General features: G+C 30.0%; 1 protein-coding gene across 3 annotated transcripts; it reads right to left on the bottom strand.

Moving 5' to 3' along the window:
- Positions 1-1,122: 1,122 nt before the first annotated feature.
- On the bottom strand, positions 1,123-13,957 carry LOC100168897 (soluble guanylate cyclase 88E). Of its 3 annotated transcripts, none has more exons than XM_008190408.3 (14): positions 13,567-13,957; positions 10,064-10,238; positions 9,846-9,972; positions 7,899-8,077; positions 7,648-7,829; positions 7,347-7,470; positions 7,139-7,274; positions 6,892-7,018; positions 6,534-6,738; positions 6,336-6,482; positions 6,125-6,257; positions 5,790-5,993; positions 5,445-5,699; positions 1,123-2,988 (listed from the first exon to the last, which is right to left on the bottom strand). In XM_008190408.3, exons 2-14 carry the CDS (start codon positions 10,229-10,231, stop codon positions 2,150-2,152), a joined length of 2,826 nt encoding a protein of 941 aa, XP_008188630.1. In that variant the 5' UTR covers positions 10,232-10,238; positions 13,567-13,957; the 3' UTR covers positions 1,123-2,149. The 3 variants fall into 3 exon arrangements, with proteins under 3 accessions (XP_008188630.1, XP_001945138.1, XP_029346966.1); XM_001945103.5 differs by having other exon boundaries at positions 5,766-5,993; positions 13,567-13,955; XM_029491106.1 differs by lacking the exon at positions 13,567-13,957 and having other exon boundaries at positions 5,766-5,993; positions 10,064-10,817.
- Between the last annotated feature and the right edge of the window lie 7,881 nt (positions 13,958-21,838).

Consider the following 21,838-nt stretch of genomic DNA (forward strand, 5'->3'; position numbering starts at 1 on the left):
AATACATGTTCATTAACCATTATACAATTAAACATAGTACTGTTAAGTAGATGCGTCATATCTAATATACCAATATAGAGGTACTCATTTTCATGTAATATTGAGAACTCCAATATGTTTTTAATACAGTTTAAAGTCTTGCCATGGCTAAATTAACATAGATAGAATCGTATAAACATTTAGGCATTTTTTGTGTGTACCTATACTATATTATTATGTTAAAATAAAAATGAATTATTTGAATGCTATTAAGATAATTTCGTTTGAGTAAATACAATTAATGTTGATTTATATAATATACAAATTTGATTCGAAGTAATGTGGATAATATAAATGGAGAATTGGGATATATTATAACCTAAACAAATAAAGTTTAGTATTTACATGACTCATAAAAGTCATGGCTAATGTCTACAAAAGTAATTTTTTTAAGTGTAAGGCAACTATAAAAATTAGAATTTTTAAATAAATATTTAAACTACCATTATTTAAAATTATCTAAAATAGGTAAATTGATGTACAAATTTAAATGGTCAAATATTATCAGTTATGTTTTTCGTTTGATTCGATCGAAAACACCAATTCTGGGATTTTTATCTATTAAATATCAAACTATATATATTTAGATTAAAGTATTATTGATTTTCTATTAAATTAAACACAAAACAAACATATGAAATCTGAAATTGATTATAGTACACAACTACCCAAATGAAAATCATTGATCATTAAAATAGGACAATATAGTTAGTCGAAACCTTTTTATTAAAATCTAAGTGAAGTGTGTAGCTTCAAAAACTTATAAGTTATATGATATTATAAATGGATATGAATTAGTTTATATGATACCCCTAAACCACTGCTTATGAGAAAACGACTTTAAAAATGTGAATATGGTCTATTGGGAGTGATTGAAAGTAAACTGAGTTCCGGTTACAATAAAATTATATTCCTACAATGTTTCTCATTATAGCTGTATATTTGTCCCACGTGGGGTTGTTAGAAACATTAGAGGCCTGTCAATTTTAACGGAAAAAACGTAAATCTTAATAAAGTATATAGATAATTTTAATCTTGAAAGAACTACTTCACATATTATTAAATAAAATAAAAACAATATAATTAGGAACTAAACCTATTGATTTATTATATAAGAAAATATGCAAAACACATACATGATCAGCCAAGAGCGATTAAAAGTATACGGTATTATAACATAAAAAAAAAATAATACAATTATCAATAGGTACATTGTACAATTATTTTTGTTTCTTTCGGAAATATTTGTGTATTAAATCAAAAAAATTGATTTAAACATTACACTATTCGCGGTCGAATAAACTAATAACTTGAAATCGATTGTATACACATAATAATATATTATATAAATATTTAAGTCATATCACACATAGACACACAAAGAAAAATGTTGTACTGATTTAATATCTACAGGCGGTGATGACATGCCATCTACAACAATAGTTTAGCATAAGATTTCACAAGAGTAAGCCGCAGCTCTAAATTCAGAAAGCCCCCCCCCCTCCCCCCTACCTCAATAAAGTCATTCTGCATACTTTTTCTGTTCATTTTGATAATTTGAAGGGAGGATAAATTTATTGAAAATTTAAATACGTCACGCATGTTTATTACACACTTTTTTTTTTAATTTGTACTACACAATGGCATTTTAATTAATGAACAGTAAAATAGGGGCTGGATTGTTGTAGTTATGGTATTCATACGATACAATATTTGATAATTTATTTTTGCATCGATTCAATATTTTGGAAAATTGGTGGTGACAATTAAGCACGTTTTTATAAACGATCCAAAATAGTGTAACCACCAATTTAGTCACAACATTAAAAAATATGCTCATATTAATTGAATTATGCAACATGATTAAGGCTAAATTATGCACAGTGTTCAGTGATAATGAAACCATTGCATATGATGATTTTATTTCAACGAACCTGTTTAGTTACTACAGTAAGTCTAACTTTGAATAAAAAAAAAATTTTAAAAACTGCAGAATACGGCCGTGAATGATTTCGTATCTCTTGGACAACAGCGCGTGGTAACTTAAAAGCGGTTAACATGAATATAATATATAAGTATATACACGAGTAACTCCAGGTGCGATGCACGATCAGATCAACTTGCAAGAATGGGACTGCGATCGCTTCCTGGACGACTTCGGGTGTGTTTTGAAGCTCATGCAGCACTGGGTCTGCCGGTTCAGGCTGGACGTACTCACGTCGTCATCGAGTTCGTCACACCGCTGCCGCCGCCGACCGTATATCTGCCCGTCTGACTTGGACGCGGTCACCGCTCGGGCACCGATCGGCGACGCCGACGGCGACGACGATGGGGGTAGTGGAGTGGTTGGATCCACGGAAGATAGGTCCAAATCATCAATGTCGTCGTCATCGTTCGGTGGTAGTTCGTCATCGGAAGATTCCGGAAAAGGATGCGGGTGGTCGACAGACACTTCGTCGTCCGATCTGCCTAGGTCCACCTCGCGGGTCTGCAGCGATCGCTGGTCGTCCGAATCGACGCTGTCCACACAATCGGATGAAACATAATCGGCCACGTGCACTAGAACAGGATTGGACTTGGTTGCCGGCGGCGGTGGTGGTGGTGGTGGTGGCGGTGGTGGCGGCGATGGAGTTGACACGGAAGGTGGTTCCGGAAGTTCCAACGGAAGTATCGGTGACGACTCAACCAACGCATCCTCTTCCTTGTGCGTCTCTGGTGATGACGGAGCCGTCTGAGTGCCGCCACGACCACCGCCCGCGTTTCTCACGAATCTGTGCCTCTGGACGGCGACGACGGCGGCCGCAGTCGTAGTGGAGTCCGGTTTTGGTAACTGTTCGATTTTCCTCGTGAATCGTGACAGTGGAGACGAACTTCTGTTCAGACACGTCAATCGTTGCAGCTCTTTCTGTGAAACTATGGGTGTGCAACTTATTGAGTTCGATCTAGACTCTGAAAAATTCACAACAGTTAATTATTTTCTCTACAGAAACATCACTATAGGGCAATCACATCAAACTATAGAATAGAATATGATAATTGAAATTATATTATATTTTAAGGAGAAAATAAGTCAAATGTTTTTATAGTTGTTTTATTTTTAGACTTTTACAATTTATAAGAATTTTAATTGAATATATCTGAAAAGGGTAGATAATATAGCAGGATTTAAATTTTTAGTTTCGGTAAGTTCACTTTTGTTAAGCGTTTTTAATTCTGTGCATCGCGGTCTATAAAGATTTTTTTAATTTATGAAGAAAATTATTGTTTTGTATAATTATTTTGTATGGTTTTATGGAATTTCAAAAATATTTAAATGTATATAAATTATAAATAGCATAAGCCATAGGGTATTTGATTCCAATATACTTTTTCGCCAAATAAAATCTAAATTTATAATTAGGTAAATATAATAAAACTGTTCAGTGTAATTATACTTTTATTTAAAATATTAAATGTGCACAATTAATTGGTTAATTAATTGTTCGTTATGACCTATATTTAAGCACGTAATTGATATTTGTAGATACATATTATTCGTAACACCATCAAGAATCATACTAAAATCAATCTGATAATTTTTTGGTTATTCAGAACTATTATAAATTATAATGATTAATGATACAAAACCTACTCGTAATTTGTTAATCGTTACAGTACATTTCTAATAATTTCATATTATGAAGAAACACAGCAAAATATTAAAAGTTTTTTTTTAATAAGTTGCTAAATACGAACACTAGCATAATAATTATTCAAGAGTTTGTTTAAAAAGCTTATGGTACATTTTCATTTTTCAACTCGTATACAAACATATTTTATGTTATTTTTATGGTAATATAAAACATGAACTTAAAATGATGCTTTATTTTTATTATTCTTATTCTAAAGTACATTATAGGACATAGGTGCATTAAATAAAATAAAGTAGGTGCTTAAAATAATCTCAATAATATGTAAAACAATACATTTAGTACCTGTATTATGTTTGTGCAATGAATTCTATATTTTATCACGTGATTCAAGTCATATTATTATTATTAATATTGAACAATGTTTTATTGTCTATTATACTAAAAAGGAGCATATATTTTCAAAGTATTTTAATTAAATAATTGTTGAATTGGTGCTTTGGATAAACATAACGTTATTAACCAATCGATCATAAAATTGTGTATTAGTAGGTATTATTAATATTTGAAAATCAGAAAATAAAACATTGTTAATACAGTATTTGAAATAATAACGTAAACTACAAATAAAATAAATCCTAATTATTGTCAATGAATTCTCATTTTATTACAATAATAAAAACAATTCAATCCATATGAATAAAACATAAAAAAACTTTCAAATTATTTCATGATTTATGAGTGATCAAAGAATAGCAAAGATTATACTATCTTAAATTATTATATCATTCAAGTGCTTGTACCCTTAGCTGCTAAACATTTATGTTCGTAAAGAAAAAATGATTATAATATTATTATCTTCTAAATTTTATTTTTCAATCTTCATTGCAGTCATAAAAAGTATAAAATTTCGTTATTTTAATTGCACAAATTACATCTTTGTTTTCGAAATGGTAAAAATTAGACATTTTTTTATACTTTAGAATTTAAGATTATTATTTTCTTTAATATATTATATTAAATAACGTACATTAAAGGGTTTTATCATCTACCATTGTTTTATTTGAAAATATTTTTATTATCTGATTTAGTTTTCCTTTTATGATTTTCATTTATTCTTATCTAATTAGAATCGGTTTATTCGTTTCTATCTTTTGTTTAAGTAATTATTTTATTTTAAACTACTTGTATTTTTTATATAGATGATCGTACATTTTTTTCTCGGCAATAATTTTAACCTCGATTACTAGAATGATAGCCGGAAAATAATAATAATTAATATTTTGTGTAACGTAAAATATATTATGAGGAACTCATCACATTTAACGTTAGAAATTACATTCAAGAAAATAACATAAGCGCCATTTTGATTTTTTTTCTTGATAGGTTTTTATAAATATATATTATGTTTTACCATACCATGTTAAGATTTGTATTTAAAATTTCCTGATTTGATTTAAATAGGTACATATAATATAATATTATATTTAAGCCTTTAAGATTACACACAAATTAGATAGATTTAAGGCGTATCTTTAAAATATAATATAGACTATTCGCAGGTGTCTGTTTGGTGTTGAAGGCGCAATAAAGTATATTTTGAGGGCCCATTAGTATAATAAATAATAAATAATTTATATTATAAATGCATATTGCACGTTTGTATCACTAGATATAAAATATTTACTATTAACAGCACAACAATATTATCAAGACATCAATATTTAATATTAAATTATTTAAATATTAGTTTATGTTGTGGTACAATATACAAACCTCGGTAGTATTCTCTAACCGGTGAACGCGATATCGAGTGCCTAGCCACTTCTTGAAATGTCACCGGTGAGTATGTCCTAATCCTGTCTTCGGCCAACTGCATGTTCATGTCCGTGTTGCGTTCCACAATATCGAATACAGCATCGGCACTACGCTCCCACTCCAACTCTGGTACATCGGAATTGGCCAGTGGCAGCACCCGACTTAATGGCGGTCGGCTTTCCCGGTGTTCCAACCAATACGTTTTCATGGCGCCTTAAAAACGAATTTCAGAATCAAAACAGACCGCGCCAGGACCACAGCGATGGCGGCGGTCCTTACCTTTTCCTTTCACGTAAATCTCACCACGTTCTTTGACCATGTACGATGCCGAAATCAGATCCCTGGTGGTCTGTGATATATGAATTTTCATGGCTTCGCTTGTGGATTCCATTCGGGACGCAGTGTTGACCGAGTCACCGAACAAACAGTACCTCGGCATCTTCAAACCGACAATACCAGCTACCACTGCTCCGGAATGCACGCCCACGCGGATTTGCAAATGAGACCCTATAAAAATAAATATATTATTAGAGATTTTGTTTCTTATTGAATTTGTTTTTGATTGATATTGTAGAAATATCGACAGAAACTTACGATGTGTGTGTATTTGAAAAATTATAAGAAAAAAAAAAAATTACCTGTCGATGGATCTTTTAGATCTGTAATCGCATCAACCATATCCAATGCCATATCACAAACTTTCTCCGCGTGATTGTCTTCAGTCATCGGTGCGCCCGAAACAACCATATATGCATCGCCGATAGTTTCGACCTGAAAATAGAGGTATTTTAATTAATGCGATCGTAATTGAGACATGTATAAATAACGCGGTATCAGTTAACGTGTTACCTTATAAACTTTGTTTCGTTCGGTTAGAGTGTCGAATATAGAATACATGGCGTTCAGCATTGACACCACTTCCATTGGGGTGATTCTACTACATATTTCGGTAAACGTTACTATGTCCGAAAATAATATGGACACGCTGTCAAACATCTGAAAAATGATTTATGTACTGTTATAATCAATTCATTTTTTAAATCTTACTTGGCATGTGTCTATGGGATTTTCACCCGACCTCAGTCGATCGGCCACTTGTTTGGGTATCATCTGATATAACAGCTCATCAGTACGCTTCATTTCTTCATCTAGTTTCCGCATCGACTCTTCCAGTTTTTTCGACTTTAACTGCTCTTGGTCTAGTGCCAGCTTTAATTCAACTGACTGTTGTGTCCCTGCCAACATTAGGTCCCTAGGGTAAAACAGAAACAAAACGAGCACCCATCAACTTGTATTGTTATACACGTGTATCTTAGTAATCATCCGTCGTGTACTGCGGGTTTATTGACAAAAATTGAGTAGGTAAACGAAATGTTTCCAATTAATTATTATGTTTGCAACCAACCTGCTGAAATCGTGCATTGAGAGATCATTTATGTATAGGCCAGTAGTTACTAATGCATTGAGATCAGGCATCACGGGCGTACCCAAGTACATCATCATTTGCCAATTGTCCATATAAATCATTTGTCCTAAGATAATCAAGGGGTTTTATTATTTAATAATATTTTTATAATTCAAACAATATTCTATAGTATATAATACAAGATTTGAATATATATACTTATTAGTACATAATTTATGATTTATACCTTTTAATCGAAGTTTGTTTTCTTCTGGAGAAAAATAAGATTCATCGCTCAGAATGACGTGTCTGTCTGTCGGTCGATTGGAAAGCACTGGTTGAACAGTTACAAGCTCAAAAATATTGTTCGTTCGATTCAAAATCTATTTTAAAAATGTTGATCATAGTTTTCTTCAATTTTTCAATTATTTATTTAAAAAAAAAATAATAATTACCGTTTGAAATTTAAAAGCTATTAACGGTCTAACAAGATCAAACCAATTAGTAATCCGTTTTCCAACTAGATCTGGTAAAATGACCATCAATGAATTGCCAATGCTTTGAACAATCATGTTGGAGCTGTATGAGAAATAATATCAGTTCAATATATGTATTTTGGGTACAGCTATTATTTCCCTCCGCAGATTTAAAATAATTATGTGTATATAAAATCTTAAAAAAAAAAAAAAAAATAGCTAAAAAAATAATTAATGAAGCGAAATAATATTAATTTTACGTCTGTTTTTTGTCATCGACCTGAACACAATGCAAAACGGAAATATTTCGAACAGCACCGATGCACTTATTGGAAGATGTTTTTCCTCCCTCGTCATTGTCATCGATGCTAATGTAAACGCTCTATTATCAAATTTCAATTGAAACGTCACGTGCACTGTATCCATTAAAATCTCTTCACGAACTAGTTCAATGCGCATTTCCTAAAATTATTACACTACCGTTGAAAAAGGTTGACTTAAACCTATATACTGTTGGTTAGTGTTATTGACCTTGTGATAAAAATGCCTAGCCACTTCTTTTATCTGGCCCATTGTATAGTACACGAAGCCACGACGTTTACTACGGTAATGTAATGTCAATCCTTGTCTAGATTCGTTTTCACAAATGAACGAAGGCGCTTGCATTCTTGGGTATGAAAACTTCAGATATTCATGTAAATTGTCCAAACCTATAATCCAAATCATACGATTTGTATAATATTTTTTAGTGTTAACATATTTGATATGGATGTTAATAAAACCAAATCTAAAAAAAATTTAGACAGAACAATTAAAAGCACTCATTTTAACCACCAACAACAAATTTATACCATTATTTTTTTAATTTTAATAGATATATTTATCGCAAAACACTATATTTTATATCAATGGTTCTTTTTTTTCACAACATGCTACAACTTGTTTTATTAGTTGTTATACCCAATCCAATCAATTTACTACAAATATAATATAACAATAATAATAACAATAAAAAAAAATTAATTAATCGGGAGTCCCTGCCACTTTTTTTATTGATCAAAAACATTAATAAATGACGGAGGAATAAAAAAATTTAACAATACATGTTCCTAATTATATGAAACACAACGAATATTACATTGAATAAAGTTTCTTATTTAAAATCTACTAAAAATAAACATAATAATGTTTATGTCCAACAGTTAAGTAAATGTCTATATAATATATACCTACCCGTTGGTCATGTAATTTAACCATAAATGCCTGCATCTTTTATGTTATATTATATTGTAGTATTATAATAACAATGTTAATTAAGCAAATTTAATTAAATAATTTCAAAATAGTTATAATATTTTATGGGTTAAAATTATATTAGTGTGTGTTAATAATAATACCATTTCGTTTTAATATCTGTGTTTGCTTATTTTATTGTTACACGACTGTGTAACAATTATGAAGATTATTGTATGCGACACTATAGGTTATATTATGTGTAAGCCTCACCAGGAGAAAAGCACCCGTTGTTCTAATATACAAATATATTATAAATAAATAAATGCGCCAAGCTTATGGTATTAAGTTAGTTTAGAGGAATGGAACGAGAAAAAAATATGAAAAATAAATAAGATGAGACTAGGAACGAAAGAGAATGAGAAAATATGCGTACGTGTAATAAATAAAAAACTCAGATATAATAGAAAGATAACATAGTAACATTTTTGAAAATACGAATGTGAAAATATTACTCAAAATATTTTATTTCATATAAAAATGATACTAAAATATTAGAAAAATCGCAAACATGTTCAAATTACTTAAAACTCAACTAAATAAATATAGTGAATAACGTATGACATTGTGTAGGTATAATATAGGAATTATTAATCAAACAAATTCAATAATTGAAAGGATCTTTTAATAAAACAACATTAGGTACACAATAATTATAATAATATGTGGCGTATTTATTTTACCGCACACACATTCTGCAATTTATATTAGATGTGTTTAGGAACTATTTTAATCATAACAATATTATGCCATCGGTATAATATTTACATCGTTGTGCACAGATTGAGAAATGATACGAAACCTTATTTTTTTATTTTTCATTAATAAAAATCAATAGTATTCTATGCACAATGATAGTTTAATATGAAGTGCATAAGTATTATGATGAAGGTAGGGTTTCATACATGTGTACATAATATGAACGTATATATTTTAAGGTCAAACGTGCATTATTGATTCAAGTCACGAATAAGCGTATGAATGAAATTCGTAAATCGTTATAGGTACTACTAGTTCTATAAATAACCGTTAACGTGAAATTTAGATTGTGCATTCACTGCTGTAAAATAATTACCTAGAGGCATTGGTTTCAATGTTAAATGAATTAAAAAGCGATACTTCTATCAAAAGTATTTTAAAAAAGATTAAATAGTAATAAGTTTGTAATTTAAATTGTTTTCATACCATTTAGAAAGTCTCTCATGTGCCGCCCCAATACCGATAGTACTCGATCATAGCCGTATTGGCCAACAAAACTGACAAAATGCACTCCCATTTGCTCAAAAAATTCTTTCTCCGTAATTCCTAGTACCTTAAAAACACGTAAAATGCGAGTCTCAACAAATGGATATTGAGTAAATTTAAGTGAATAATTTTTTTTTATGAATATAGTTGCATAATACTTGTTGGGATTTTTTCGCTAGTCGTGGAATAAGCGTTTCACAATAGACTTGGTGTACACTAAAACTAGGTTGATCCACATTGGCCATTCGCCGAATCTCTTCCCATCTATCTTCGCCGTACATTTGTTTTATATACTCCGAAAGGTTTTCCAATAAGAGCCCGTACATTTTTGATCTGAAATAAAATAGTCACTTTATGAATTGACGTCGAAGTGTTTTGACCGGAGTCTTGCGTTGAAGATATTGGACCAAACTGCCTGTGAAATTGGTTTAAAAAGACTAGATGAAACGTTTCAAACCAATGGTCCCTCTCGTAAAATGTGTTCTTAGATAATATACAATCTAAATGGGACTTAAGAAATAATGTCCTTTTTATATATGATATTTCAATTAATTTACCAAACACAAAGTAGGTAGTAGGTACTGTGATATCAAACGTAATTTGTATGAAAAGGTTCCCCTCGTTTTGATAATATATTATTTATTGAAGTCGATTCTTGTTTATCAGTGACACACAGCTTGCAGCTCTTATTTTTCTCTTTTTAGTTTCCCCGATGAGTTACGAATGACAAATCACACATTACCATCAGTTTTAAAATCTTTTTCGAAACAATTTATGTACAAAACCTACCACTGCATCGATAACTTTAAACATAAAAGACTTTTTGTGTTAATTATTAATCCGTTCACGACAAATTTTACAAAGCTAAGTAAAAAAAACCAACTGATCCGATCATATTTCAATCACGATTTTCCTTTTGTTATTAATTTTTTTTATATAGTATGATTATAATATGGGTTTTATTATATTTCTATATAATATATAAAGGTCTGTTTAGCATTCTTTATTATCCCGTTTTAAATTTATTATTGAGTAAAAAAATACGTGACACAGCCATTGCGTTTTTATTCCTTGAAAAATACTCGTGCTTAATTCAATTCCAATTTATTCAGTGATACAATCACATGTTCTGAAATCACAATTTTAACCGTTTGCCATTTAATTCTATGCCCGTGTTTTGATGCGAACATATAATATTTAGCGTGGTACCATTACGAGTCCTGAAATCACTAACATCCCATCGGACGTTTAATTTTATACCTGTGTTATTTTAGTGACAAAATATATTTATTAATTTGAAACGTTTGGCCCGACGTAAACGGGACACTATTGGTGTGCCAATTACGTGGTAGGGTAGGGTGTTTCTTTTTAACGTACTTTCCACACAGGTGCAATGATTTCGAGCTATAAATTACTCTAAATGTCGTCGCCATAGAAACATCTGGTCATTGCATAAGCTCACTAGTCCAATATCCGAAATGTCGTAAATTTCCTTTCAACTATAAGAGTACGGTTACGATATGTCGTTTTCAGACATCATATATTTTTTTATGCCGCGTTATAAAATAATATACAAATATATAAACATTTGAAGAGACCAAATCTTAATATGCTTTAAGAAAAAAATTAATTACGCTTAAAACGTTTAATCCGACTATTAACACTAATGCGATGCTATTATTTTGTCAAATTGGATGAAAAAACGAGAAAAATTGGATGTTAGCTTACAACTAGTATTAATCCTTATTTAAATTTTATTATAACATAGAAAGGTTATTTCTTTGTGTTAAATATATGGAAATTCAGTTTTAAATTAACTTTGCTAATTAAAATATTAATCTTATAGTCGTTTTGAACTTTGGCTATTCTCTTAGTAAACACACTGAGTATATTTTTAGAAATTTAAAATAAGAAACAAAAATAAAAAATCTATAGATTTTTATTTCGTTCTAAAAAATTCATTATATGCTACATTCTGAATAAAACATTATACTCAGACAATAAAAAAAGTTATTAGCATGAAAAAATGATTTCTATAGTCCCAACTTTAATTCCAAAGCTTAGAATTATTGTTCGTACTCTACAGTTGTAAATTTTCAAATGACAGAATAAATTTATTTTATTTGTATTTATGCATTTTATGTATAATGCAATGAATTATTTTTTTTCATAACACTGTGTTACACTTGTTTTAAATTCATGTACAGAGTGGATCGTCAAGTTCACATTTTAGATGAAAAATTATATTTGAATAAAATATAAATACTAATAAATAGTTGGCGATATTTTATTCTGTTTTGTTAAAGTATTGACCTATAATTAATTATTAGTAGGCATCTACTCTCATTCTTAAATTTATTTGTTTTTTTTAAAACATAAAAATAATATACCTATCAATTATTTGTTTTATAATATTCTCTAGGAATAAATATTAAATTAAGTTTTCATTAAACATATTCGTACACAATAAGCAATAGGTACGTCTTATTGATTGTATTGAAATACTACAAGATTTGTTACAATCTTTATCCTACAAATCACATTGTTCAACAAAAGAATATCTGAATATTAATCAATAGATGATTATTAATCATTGTTATAACTTAATAAATTATTAATTTCAAAAATTAAGTTGTTGGCTCTATTGGTTCATATTATGTCTATTTGAATCGAACTTTGCTTTTCAATAACAATCTATCGTGGCACTTTGGACCATCGTGACAATATTAATTGTGTGTGTGTGTGTGTGTTAGTGTGTGCATAATATTAAGATGAAATCGTGTGTGGATAAGCATACATCGCAACAGCAGGTATAGGTATTCGAATTTGCCGTGATCCATTCCGATCACGTCATGTTCACTGTTCAGTGTTCACAATATTCGTCTCTGTATGACCTTCTATAGGTCCACAGAACCGACGCGACGGTTTGCTCAACGACGTTTGGCAATGAATTTGACGGAACCAATTACACCTTATTCGTATAGGTACGCGTAATTGGAAAATCTGGCAACGCGTACGTGTAAAAAATATTCAGCGTAAAAAGCGTTTTGGCGCCAAATAAAAAAGAAAACGATTTTTAACCATTGGAGCTGTTCACGTGTAATATTTTATACAAGTCGTTACTCGCAAGCAAATAAATAGTGTAGAAAGTAATTTGAAAAACAAACGGTGACATTGTAATGATATCTTAAATTGTTCAAACAGCATTTAAGCTATAAAGTCGTAAATAAAATATTAAAATATTAAAATTGGCGGACAAGCCCGGCAATTAAGCGCACCCAGTGGATCCGTGCACTAATGGATCTCGAAAAGAATGAGTTTGATGTGCAACCAGGAGTGTCTTCGGTCGACCAGACGGTATTCGAAATTATTGTCTTTTGTGCGGTCGTAAAAAAAAAAGTTTTGAGCTTAAAAAAAAATAAAAACGGAAAGCTGTAAAAAATGAAAAAACCTCGTAAAAACAATAGTTTATTTTCGGGGAAATTGATGGCACCAAGGTGTGTGTGCGCGGGCGCAGTAAAAATAAATAAATACCACGACGTCGAAACGATAATGACGCCCCGCGTGTAAACGTATGCGCACACTGATAATAATAACAATATAATAAATAATAACGACATTAATACGAGAATATCAATACATCGACTTCTCCTGTACTCACGTGTGTTGTTGCACTGCGACGGTATAGTGTAATAATATTATGTAGTGGGTGCGCTTAATATCTTAACGCAGCAATATCGTGTTACTATATATTATATATTATATTATAGATGATAATATTATATATAGCGATATCGCGTGGCCGGCGGAATTCGATTCGTCGTTATTACACTGAACGGGCACAGACTGCAATGTAATAATATTATTATCACTGTTGTCGACGGCCAATGTTGTCGCGGCGACTCCTCAGCGGACAGCACGTGAAATCTCCACCAGAATCATAGTGCGGCACGGGCAGATACCGTCGTCGAAATGTGTGAATCAACCAGTGCGTGCAGCGGTCGTAGTAGATGACGACGGCTGGCACTCGGGAGTCGGCGTCGGCGGCGTCGTCGGCGGCGGAAAGATAGGCCCCAAACGGCGTGTCCTCGCCCTCTCCGGTGCCATTTTTTTTTTTTTTTTTTTATCACTCTTATTGCTATTATTGTATTATTATTATTATTATTATTCTCAGCTCCCCCTCAGCCCGACACCGCTCGGGCCGCTAAACACTATATATTATTATTAATATAATATTATGCTCGGCGACAAATTAACGTGCGTTACGCGTTCCGAGTTTTCGATTGTCCCTGCGCACGAAATGTCACGCGGACGTAATATTATAATGGAAAATCGCACACGATATAATATTAATATGGGTGGGTATATCAATAATAACTGCGGAACGACGTAGGTTGAATTAATATTGCGCGGATATCGTGAAACGTTTTATGACAAGACCGGCTCGGTCTCGGCGACTCTGGCCGACGGTTTATCGGCACTACGACTATGTGTGCCTGTCAAGGCGTGTGCGAAAAACAACCCATTCGGCGAACCATGTCAAAACGTGCCACCGACAGTAACGACTCGAACGTTTTAAAAGCCATCGTAGAAGGTTTTTCGAATGTTTTTTTTTTTTTTTCGCTCTAAGAAATTGCCAACTAAATTTTGAGGAGAAGTTAAATTATTTTTATTTTTAAACGCGTGGCTACAATATCTGAAACAAGGACGAACCGTACATTTATTTCATCAGATCGTCATCGTATTCGTATTTGGACCGAATGCGTTTAATTTTTTCTGTTTAAAGTTAAATTTATTTTATTGTACGACGTTGAATAGGATTCGTATGCGATTGTAGTGATGGTTTTCATGCAAAAATGACGTGCGTTGTATTTGAAAAAAAAAAAAAACCCATATTATGAAATATTATGTTACCTCTTTTTCATTTCCCCATATTGACAGACAATAATATACATAGTAAATAATATTTTATTATGCATATAAAATTATATATTGACATCGCGTACCTACACTCAGTTGATTTTCTATTAATGATACGATACACAACGACCATTATTATCCACGCATTTTAATATCCCAATATCATTTACAGATTTAAAAACAATATCAATGAAAATCGTTCATTTAACACGTTATTCTGATACGTAGGTATCTATATACTGATAAAACACTAAAATGTGTGGCAAAAATGTAGCACCTGCAGAAAATACTGAAAGAAATAATAGTAACAGAGATCTAAGTCTGCGTGGGTAGGTACTTGCAGGTTTGTGTCGTAAAGTCAATGGTCCACTATAGAACGACCATTTTTATTTATAGAAAAGAAAAGAGACCGAGTGACATTTTTAAATCTCATAAAAATAGTGGTACAGGGGTAGGCAGTGTTCAGCTGTAGAGGGCTGTACGGTAAACGAACGCGGATTTATCCACAAACTAGTAAATCGTGGTGAAAATGTTTGAGGATCCTACTACTGATACACATAAACAATAGAATATTTATGGAGATAACCTAAGCAGCGGTTGGTCCTAAAGCTATAAATTGGTTCTAGGGCTGTAGATTTTATGCTGCGAAATAAAATCGGACATTCCTAATAATATAAAATACATATTGTATCCTTTACTTCGAAATCCGTGATGGCCAACATATAACTTCTACGAAAATTAATTGATTTTATGACTATAAGAACTTTACAAATATAACTTTTATACCTACTAATCAATACTATATTTTAACATTTATAACCATAATTTTAAATTTTGTGTATCAGCCAAATGGTGATGTCCCATGTATTTTTAGTCGTAACATTTTTTTTTTTTTTACTAATTTTGATTCAGGAAATTAATTTTACGATTGATATCTCTGAACGTTTTAAGCTTAGATATTTGTATAAGTTCAATAAAAAAATATATTATAACAATTCTTATTGTATACATACAACTAAATAAGTGTTTAAGGAAATAAAAGTTAAAATAAATGACATTTTTAAAATATGCTTTAAATTCTGAAGTAGTAAAAGTTATAAAAAGAGTTGGAGGAAATATGAGCAGAACAATTGTGTCGAACGATGAACAGAAATATTGCATACAGTACACGTTTGAGACGACCAATGAAAGTAATGCACTTGTTTAGCATGTAACCGATGTTGATATCGAATACAGTACCAGAAATAAAATTGTTTGTATGTCACCTATTATATAGACCAATGTTATATTATAAGATGGGAGTCAACGGACTACGAAAACATTAATAAAGGGTTCGTGGTATAGCGAGCATTCGAGGGAAAATAATCTGGATTAAATGTAGTGCAAAGGGATGCAATGCTCCAAAATAACTTTCAGGAGACAAAACATTTCTACATTGACTTTTTTACTATTTTTATTTCCCTTTGATCTACAAGTAGACATTTTTGAGAAGTACCTATAAAATTAATTTATTGTTCACACATCAGTAATTTCAGATGAGATCACTGACTTCTTGTTATAACTCTTTTTAATAATATTGCGGTTTGTCTTATATTAAAGAATTAGATCTATTGTTTAAAAAAAAAACGTAATAAGCAATTTTGTTTAGGTACTGCTATTATAATATCACATACTAAATGGATATAAAAAATTAAAAGAGAAATTTTATTTTATGACTTAACTGATAAATAGTACCTAGATAAATAATTATTGAATTGTGGATTTTTATAAAAAAAAATATTGTTATGTCGTTTATATAACATTTTTTATTTTATATAATAATTTATATTTTTGTTTGACTCATACATCGCTATTTATTCATCTATTAAATTAAATTTGTCTAATGTTTGATAACAGTACCTTTACTTTAATTACCGTTGATTTAAAATGTTAGATTAATTTTTTTTTTCAAAACACAAGCTAGAGTAACCAATAAACTTAAAATTATAGATATGTTTTGTAAGAAAGAATAAAACACAATATATATATAAAAAAAAGTAGTACTGAATAATTTAATTCAATATAATTTATGACTCAAGTTAACCAGCTAATTTTTTACACAAGTTGTGAAATAATAAAATTTAAATTGCTTATTTATAAGGCCATAAGGAATCATGTGTCTTAAAATAATATTGTGTTAATTATTAAACAAAAATTAAATAATCATGTATGTATAGTAAAAAATCATAAGTTTGGTTATTTATAAATATTAACTATAATATTATACATACGTAATCGTGAAAATACAAAATTAAAACATTGTTATCTAATCAAAATGTATCTAATTTTTTTAATTTTTACTTTTCTTATATTGGAAGAAAAAAATAGATTCGTTTCTTATTGATTACTGTTTCTGTCTCAAACATTGTCTGGCGGAAGTAATGTTTTTTTTAATACGCTTAAAGCCAAGTGCCGACCAAGTTTACTGCAGTGCAGTCGTTGGTGAATCGCGTACAGCAAAACTTTGTTAGGTACCGAAATCTATGGTGGTCATAACCAAAGTTTGTCAACCGGAAACATTGAACGCGTTCGGTGGACGTAATTCGCGCAGAACGGTGACGGTGGCACCGTAGGTACCACAATACATGTTAAAGAATTCATATTATTACGCAACCGTCTTAGATAAGCAAAATAACTTCCTACCGATGTCGCGCATGGCGTTACACCGGAGACAAAATACCTATAAAAAAATAAAAAAACTAGAAAAATTATACTTTGGTAATCATCCAATGGAATTCGTCGGTGCCACATGTATTTTTTAAGCTTTATTTTCATTCAAAACTCTCTTTGAACCACCCAAAGTAAACGATAGACTTCCGAAACTTTATGAATCAACTCAGTAAATCCATCATCATCTACTAAAAGTAAACAGCACCATTGGGCTTCCACACCAGTGTTTATCTAACATACACAGGAGGTACACACATTGATTAACTGAATTCCGACGAATAAATGTGATTTATTGATATTATTAACCACGTTTTATTGAATTCAGTTAAACTTTAACGCTATGGTGTAACTAATGAATCATTAAAATTATAAGAGCCCCATTACAAATTAGGTACTGTTTTTCACTATAGTTCATGTACCTAATCGTATGATTTTAAACTTAGTAGGTAGGTATTTGTATTGTTAAGGAATATTATTAAATTTGAAATTTTAACAAGATTTAAATATTTATAATCATATTGTTGACTTGGATACAAGAATAATAATGTATCGTTATGACTGATAAAATTATTCACTAAGTATCAGGTAATATTACTGAGATGTAAGTATATAACCATGTATACAAATGATTAATTTAAAAAAAATCACTCGGCTATAATAGTAGAATTCAAGTGTATACCTCGTTATTTAGAATGGTCAATGAAATGGATATATTACTTTTGAATTCAATGTTAAATCATTACACATGAAAAACGTTTCCGAGCGGAAACGCACTGATCCTTTATTTCTGAGGATATTTTATGATTTATTCATATTAATATTAGTAATACACTAATACGGTAAATTGAATTTATTTTTTATAAATAAGTCGCATATTTTATATAATAATAATTATAGTTTTTGACTTACATAAATTATAAAATATAAGTCAATAACAACTCAGAATGGTGTGAATATGATCATGGTATAAATGTTTTAAAATAAGTCTAAATATGTTTAAAATGTTGATGTACGTATAGGTATAATATATAGCAGGTATACGTAATGGCGAAAAGTTTCATTACAACAAAATAACTAAAACCGTTAAAGGAAAAATCATTATTTTTCGTTTATTATTCTTTAATAAGTATCTATTTATGTCGAACGTACTTGTATACAGAAAGAGTATAGAATATAGTATATTATATAAATTATTAATCAAACATCAGAAATCAAAAAATATAATTTATCAAAATTCGTCAACCTCAAAAATCTATAAACAAATTGTGGTTATGGTTTTTCAAAGTTTTTAAATTATTATAGATTTATTATATACCTAATTATGAACCTCGAATTAAATTTTTCAGTATAAAGCTATACCAATTTAAAATTTTATGAATTCTTAACTACTAAATAATTTTGCAAGCTTTTGGGTTTTTTTTCCAAATATTAACTTCAATATTTTATAAAATATCTTATGTTTTTCGATATTTTCTCATTTCTATAAGAAAAAAACCATAAAACTTATACAATATTTTAATCTTTTTTATCAGGAAAAAAATTACACCAACATAGATAAAAAAAAACTAGAACATTTAAATGTCTATAAATGTATCAAAAAAAGCCATAATATTTTGAAAAATATAAGTTACAACAATGCTACTGTAAATATTTTGTCAATTATTTATTTTTGAATAACAATAAAAACAAAATCAATATTATTGAAAATTTGCGTGGTGTAAGTATTCCAGTTTTTCCGTATATCTATTGTTGACTCAGAGAACAATCTAGATCCAGTTTTCTACCAGAAACAATCCTCGACATTGAACACTATTCCTGTAGACTATTAAATAAATATCGTCTTAAGAGCTTAGACACACAAGACGGAAGTCACATTATCGTAAAACCAATACATCCACTGACCGTTTAGAGTCTAAAATTATATATTTATAATATATTTTTTGATATTATTTCTTTTAGTTTAATATTTTAAATGTTTAAAATATTCTTGTTTATGTCATAATACAACTAATATAGAATTTTCATTATACCAGTATAGTTTCCAAACGTATTTTCCACAGTTTAAATATTCGCAATAAAATATTAAAATACATAGGTATTTTATTTTAATAATATAATACTTAAAATAAATTTTAGTTATTTATTATTTCCTAAACAAATATTGAGTAATATTTACTTTAATATTTGTAATGTATCTGTTTTTTTCAGAAATTGTTTTTTAATATCGATTTTATTAATATTTTTTATTATTTTATGGGCTTACATAAAAAAATAACAACATTTCGTTGCTCACCATTGGGATTCACTGCTTTAAATAGTTAATTTAAAAATATTAAAAATACGGTGGCTACTCTTAGTCAGTGAACTACAATTTTTTTTTTTTTGTTAATTAACCCACAGAAACTTAGGCCATTGGGTGGTTTTACTGTGGGGGGAGGGTACTGTAACTTAAAACACGTATGTTTTGGGTTTGGCAGATTTTTTAGTGGGCACCCGTAGGCATCTGCCATGTCCTGGTGGGGAATGGCGGCACTTCTCTTCGGACACCGTGACTTGCCCGAAGAAAAATACCACCCACGGCCGACATCGAACCGGCGCCGGTGTGCGTCTCAGCCGACCCCTTAATCCGCTCGGCCACTCTGTCCCTCTGAACTACAATTGTTATTTGTCGAAGTGATTGTTCTTTCTGTCGGAACATAGTGAGTGCACTGACTGAAGTATTGTCGATCACCACCTGTATTTATATGGATAGTCTTGTACTCTTGTCTATTGCGTCTATACCGCCGTTCAGAGACCATACTGAGAGACAGCTTTTAATGTAGCATGATGGGCATTTCTGATTGGCAATAGTCATGCTGTTTTAACCAGTATAACACCGTGGTACAAACGTTCTTTATCTAAAAAAACTCGCGATATTATTACGTGCATAAAAAGCATTATTCTAATTGTACCCTAATCATTCATCGATTTGCACAGACAATCATATAGAATAATTCATATTGGTTGAGAAAGTTTGTATATTGTTATATTATAATCATGAGCTAGCCGATGTAAAATTAGCAAACTTTCCGGCGTTTTAGTATCTCATGTATCACATATTAATATATTGGACTGCAAATACCCCAACATACAATAGATTTACTGATCTTACCTACCAATGAACATAATGGGTTAACACATAGGTTAACACATAATGTGTAGGAGAAATAAATATGAGCCCAATGGTTTTAAATTCACCTAAAATTATGAAGAAACCAACCAATATATTGGCTGTGCTTCAATACAAATTAATAATTTGAGTAAGTAGAATTTTTTTCATAATTGATTAAGTGCTCGTATGAATAACATTATAAAAAGGAATAATAGCTATTGTTAAAAAAAAGGTTTTTCATTTTAAATTGTTATTTAATTATGTTCTTTGTAAAACTAGTTATCTTAAACTTTTTTCATATTTTCAAATATTCATGAATATTCTCTCTGCAGATATCCAAGAAGACGAACTTTTAAATTGATCAGTTATAACTTAAAAGATCAATATAAGATTATAAGAGCTTTTGTCTTTGCATTATATAATTATCAGTAAATCACTTATGTAATTAATACCAATTCTAGTAAAATGCTTTCAAATATTGAATCACGATAATGTTGTTGAATTTAATAAGGAATAAGTATTACAAGTTAAAGAATAGGACGTATTATAACATTAAAATAAAAGCAGATTATTTAAATGATTAATTTACTTGGATTTTAAAGAAATGGCAAACTATTATTTTTATACTATCTACCTATGTAATATAAAGAAATAAATATTTAAAATAAAAACATGTTTTTTTATTAAGTATTCCATCTTGTGTTTATTTAATATAAAAATATTATAATTAAAATCATTATTTATAGATAACTAGTTGATAAACTAAAAACATACATTGCACGTGTCACCAGCGGTTGGCTTCTTTTGCTGAGCATTCATTTAGTATTTACTCTTATTGTATCTAAACGCACGTTTGTAATTTATATGTATGAAATAAATAGAAATAATTAAATATGAAATCGTACCAATATTATATCAAAAATAATTAATTTCTATAAAACTCAATTTACCGTACATTTCGAAACTAATTTTCAATTTTTAAAACATATATATTACTATGACCATATAATTACTTTACTATAGTATTCTACATTAAACATTTCAGCAACATACTGTGAAATAAAACCTTGGTTCTTTTTTTAATTTTTAACTCCAAAACTGTAGCTAAAATTGTAACTGAAACATAAAAAATAAAAATGTAAAAACATTCACC

The sequence above is a fragment of the Acyrthosiphon pisum genome, chromosome A3, assembly GCF_005508785.2.
Source record: "Acyrthosiphon pisum isolate AL4f chromosome A3, pea_aphid_22Mar2018_4r6ur, whole genome shotgun sequence".
Taxonomy (NCBI): Eukaryota; Metazoa; Arthropoda; class Insecta; order Hemiptera; family Aphididae; genus Acyrthosiphon; species Acyrthosiphon pisum.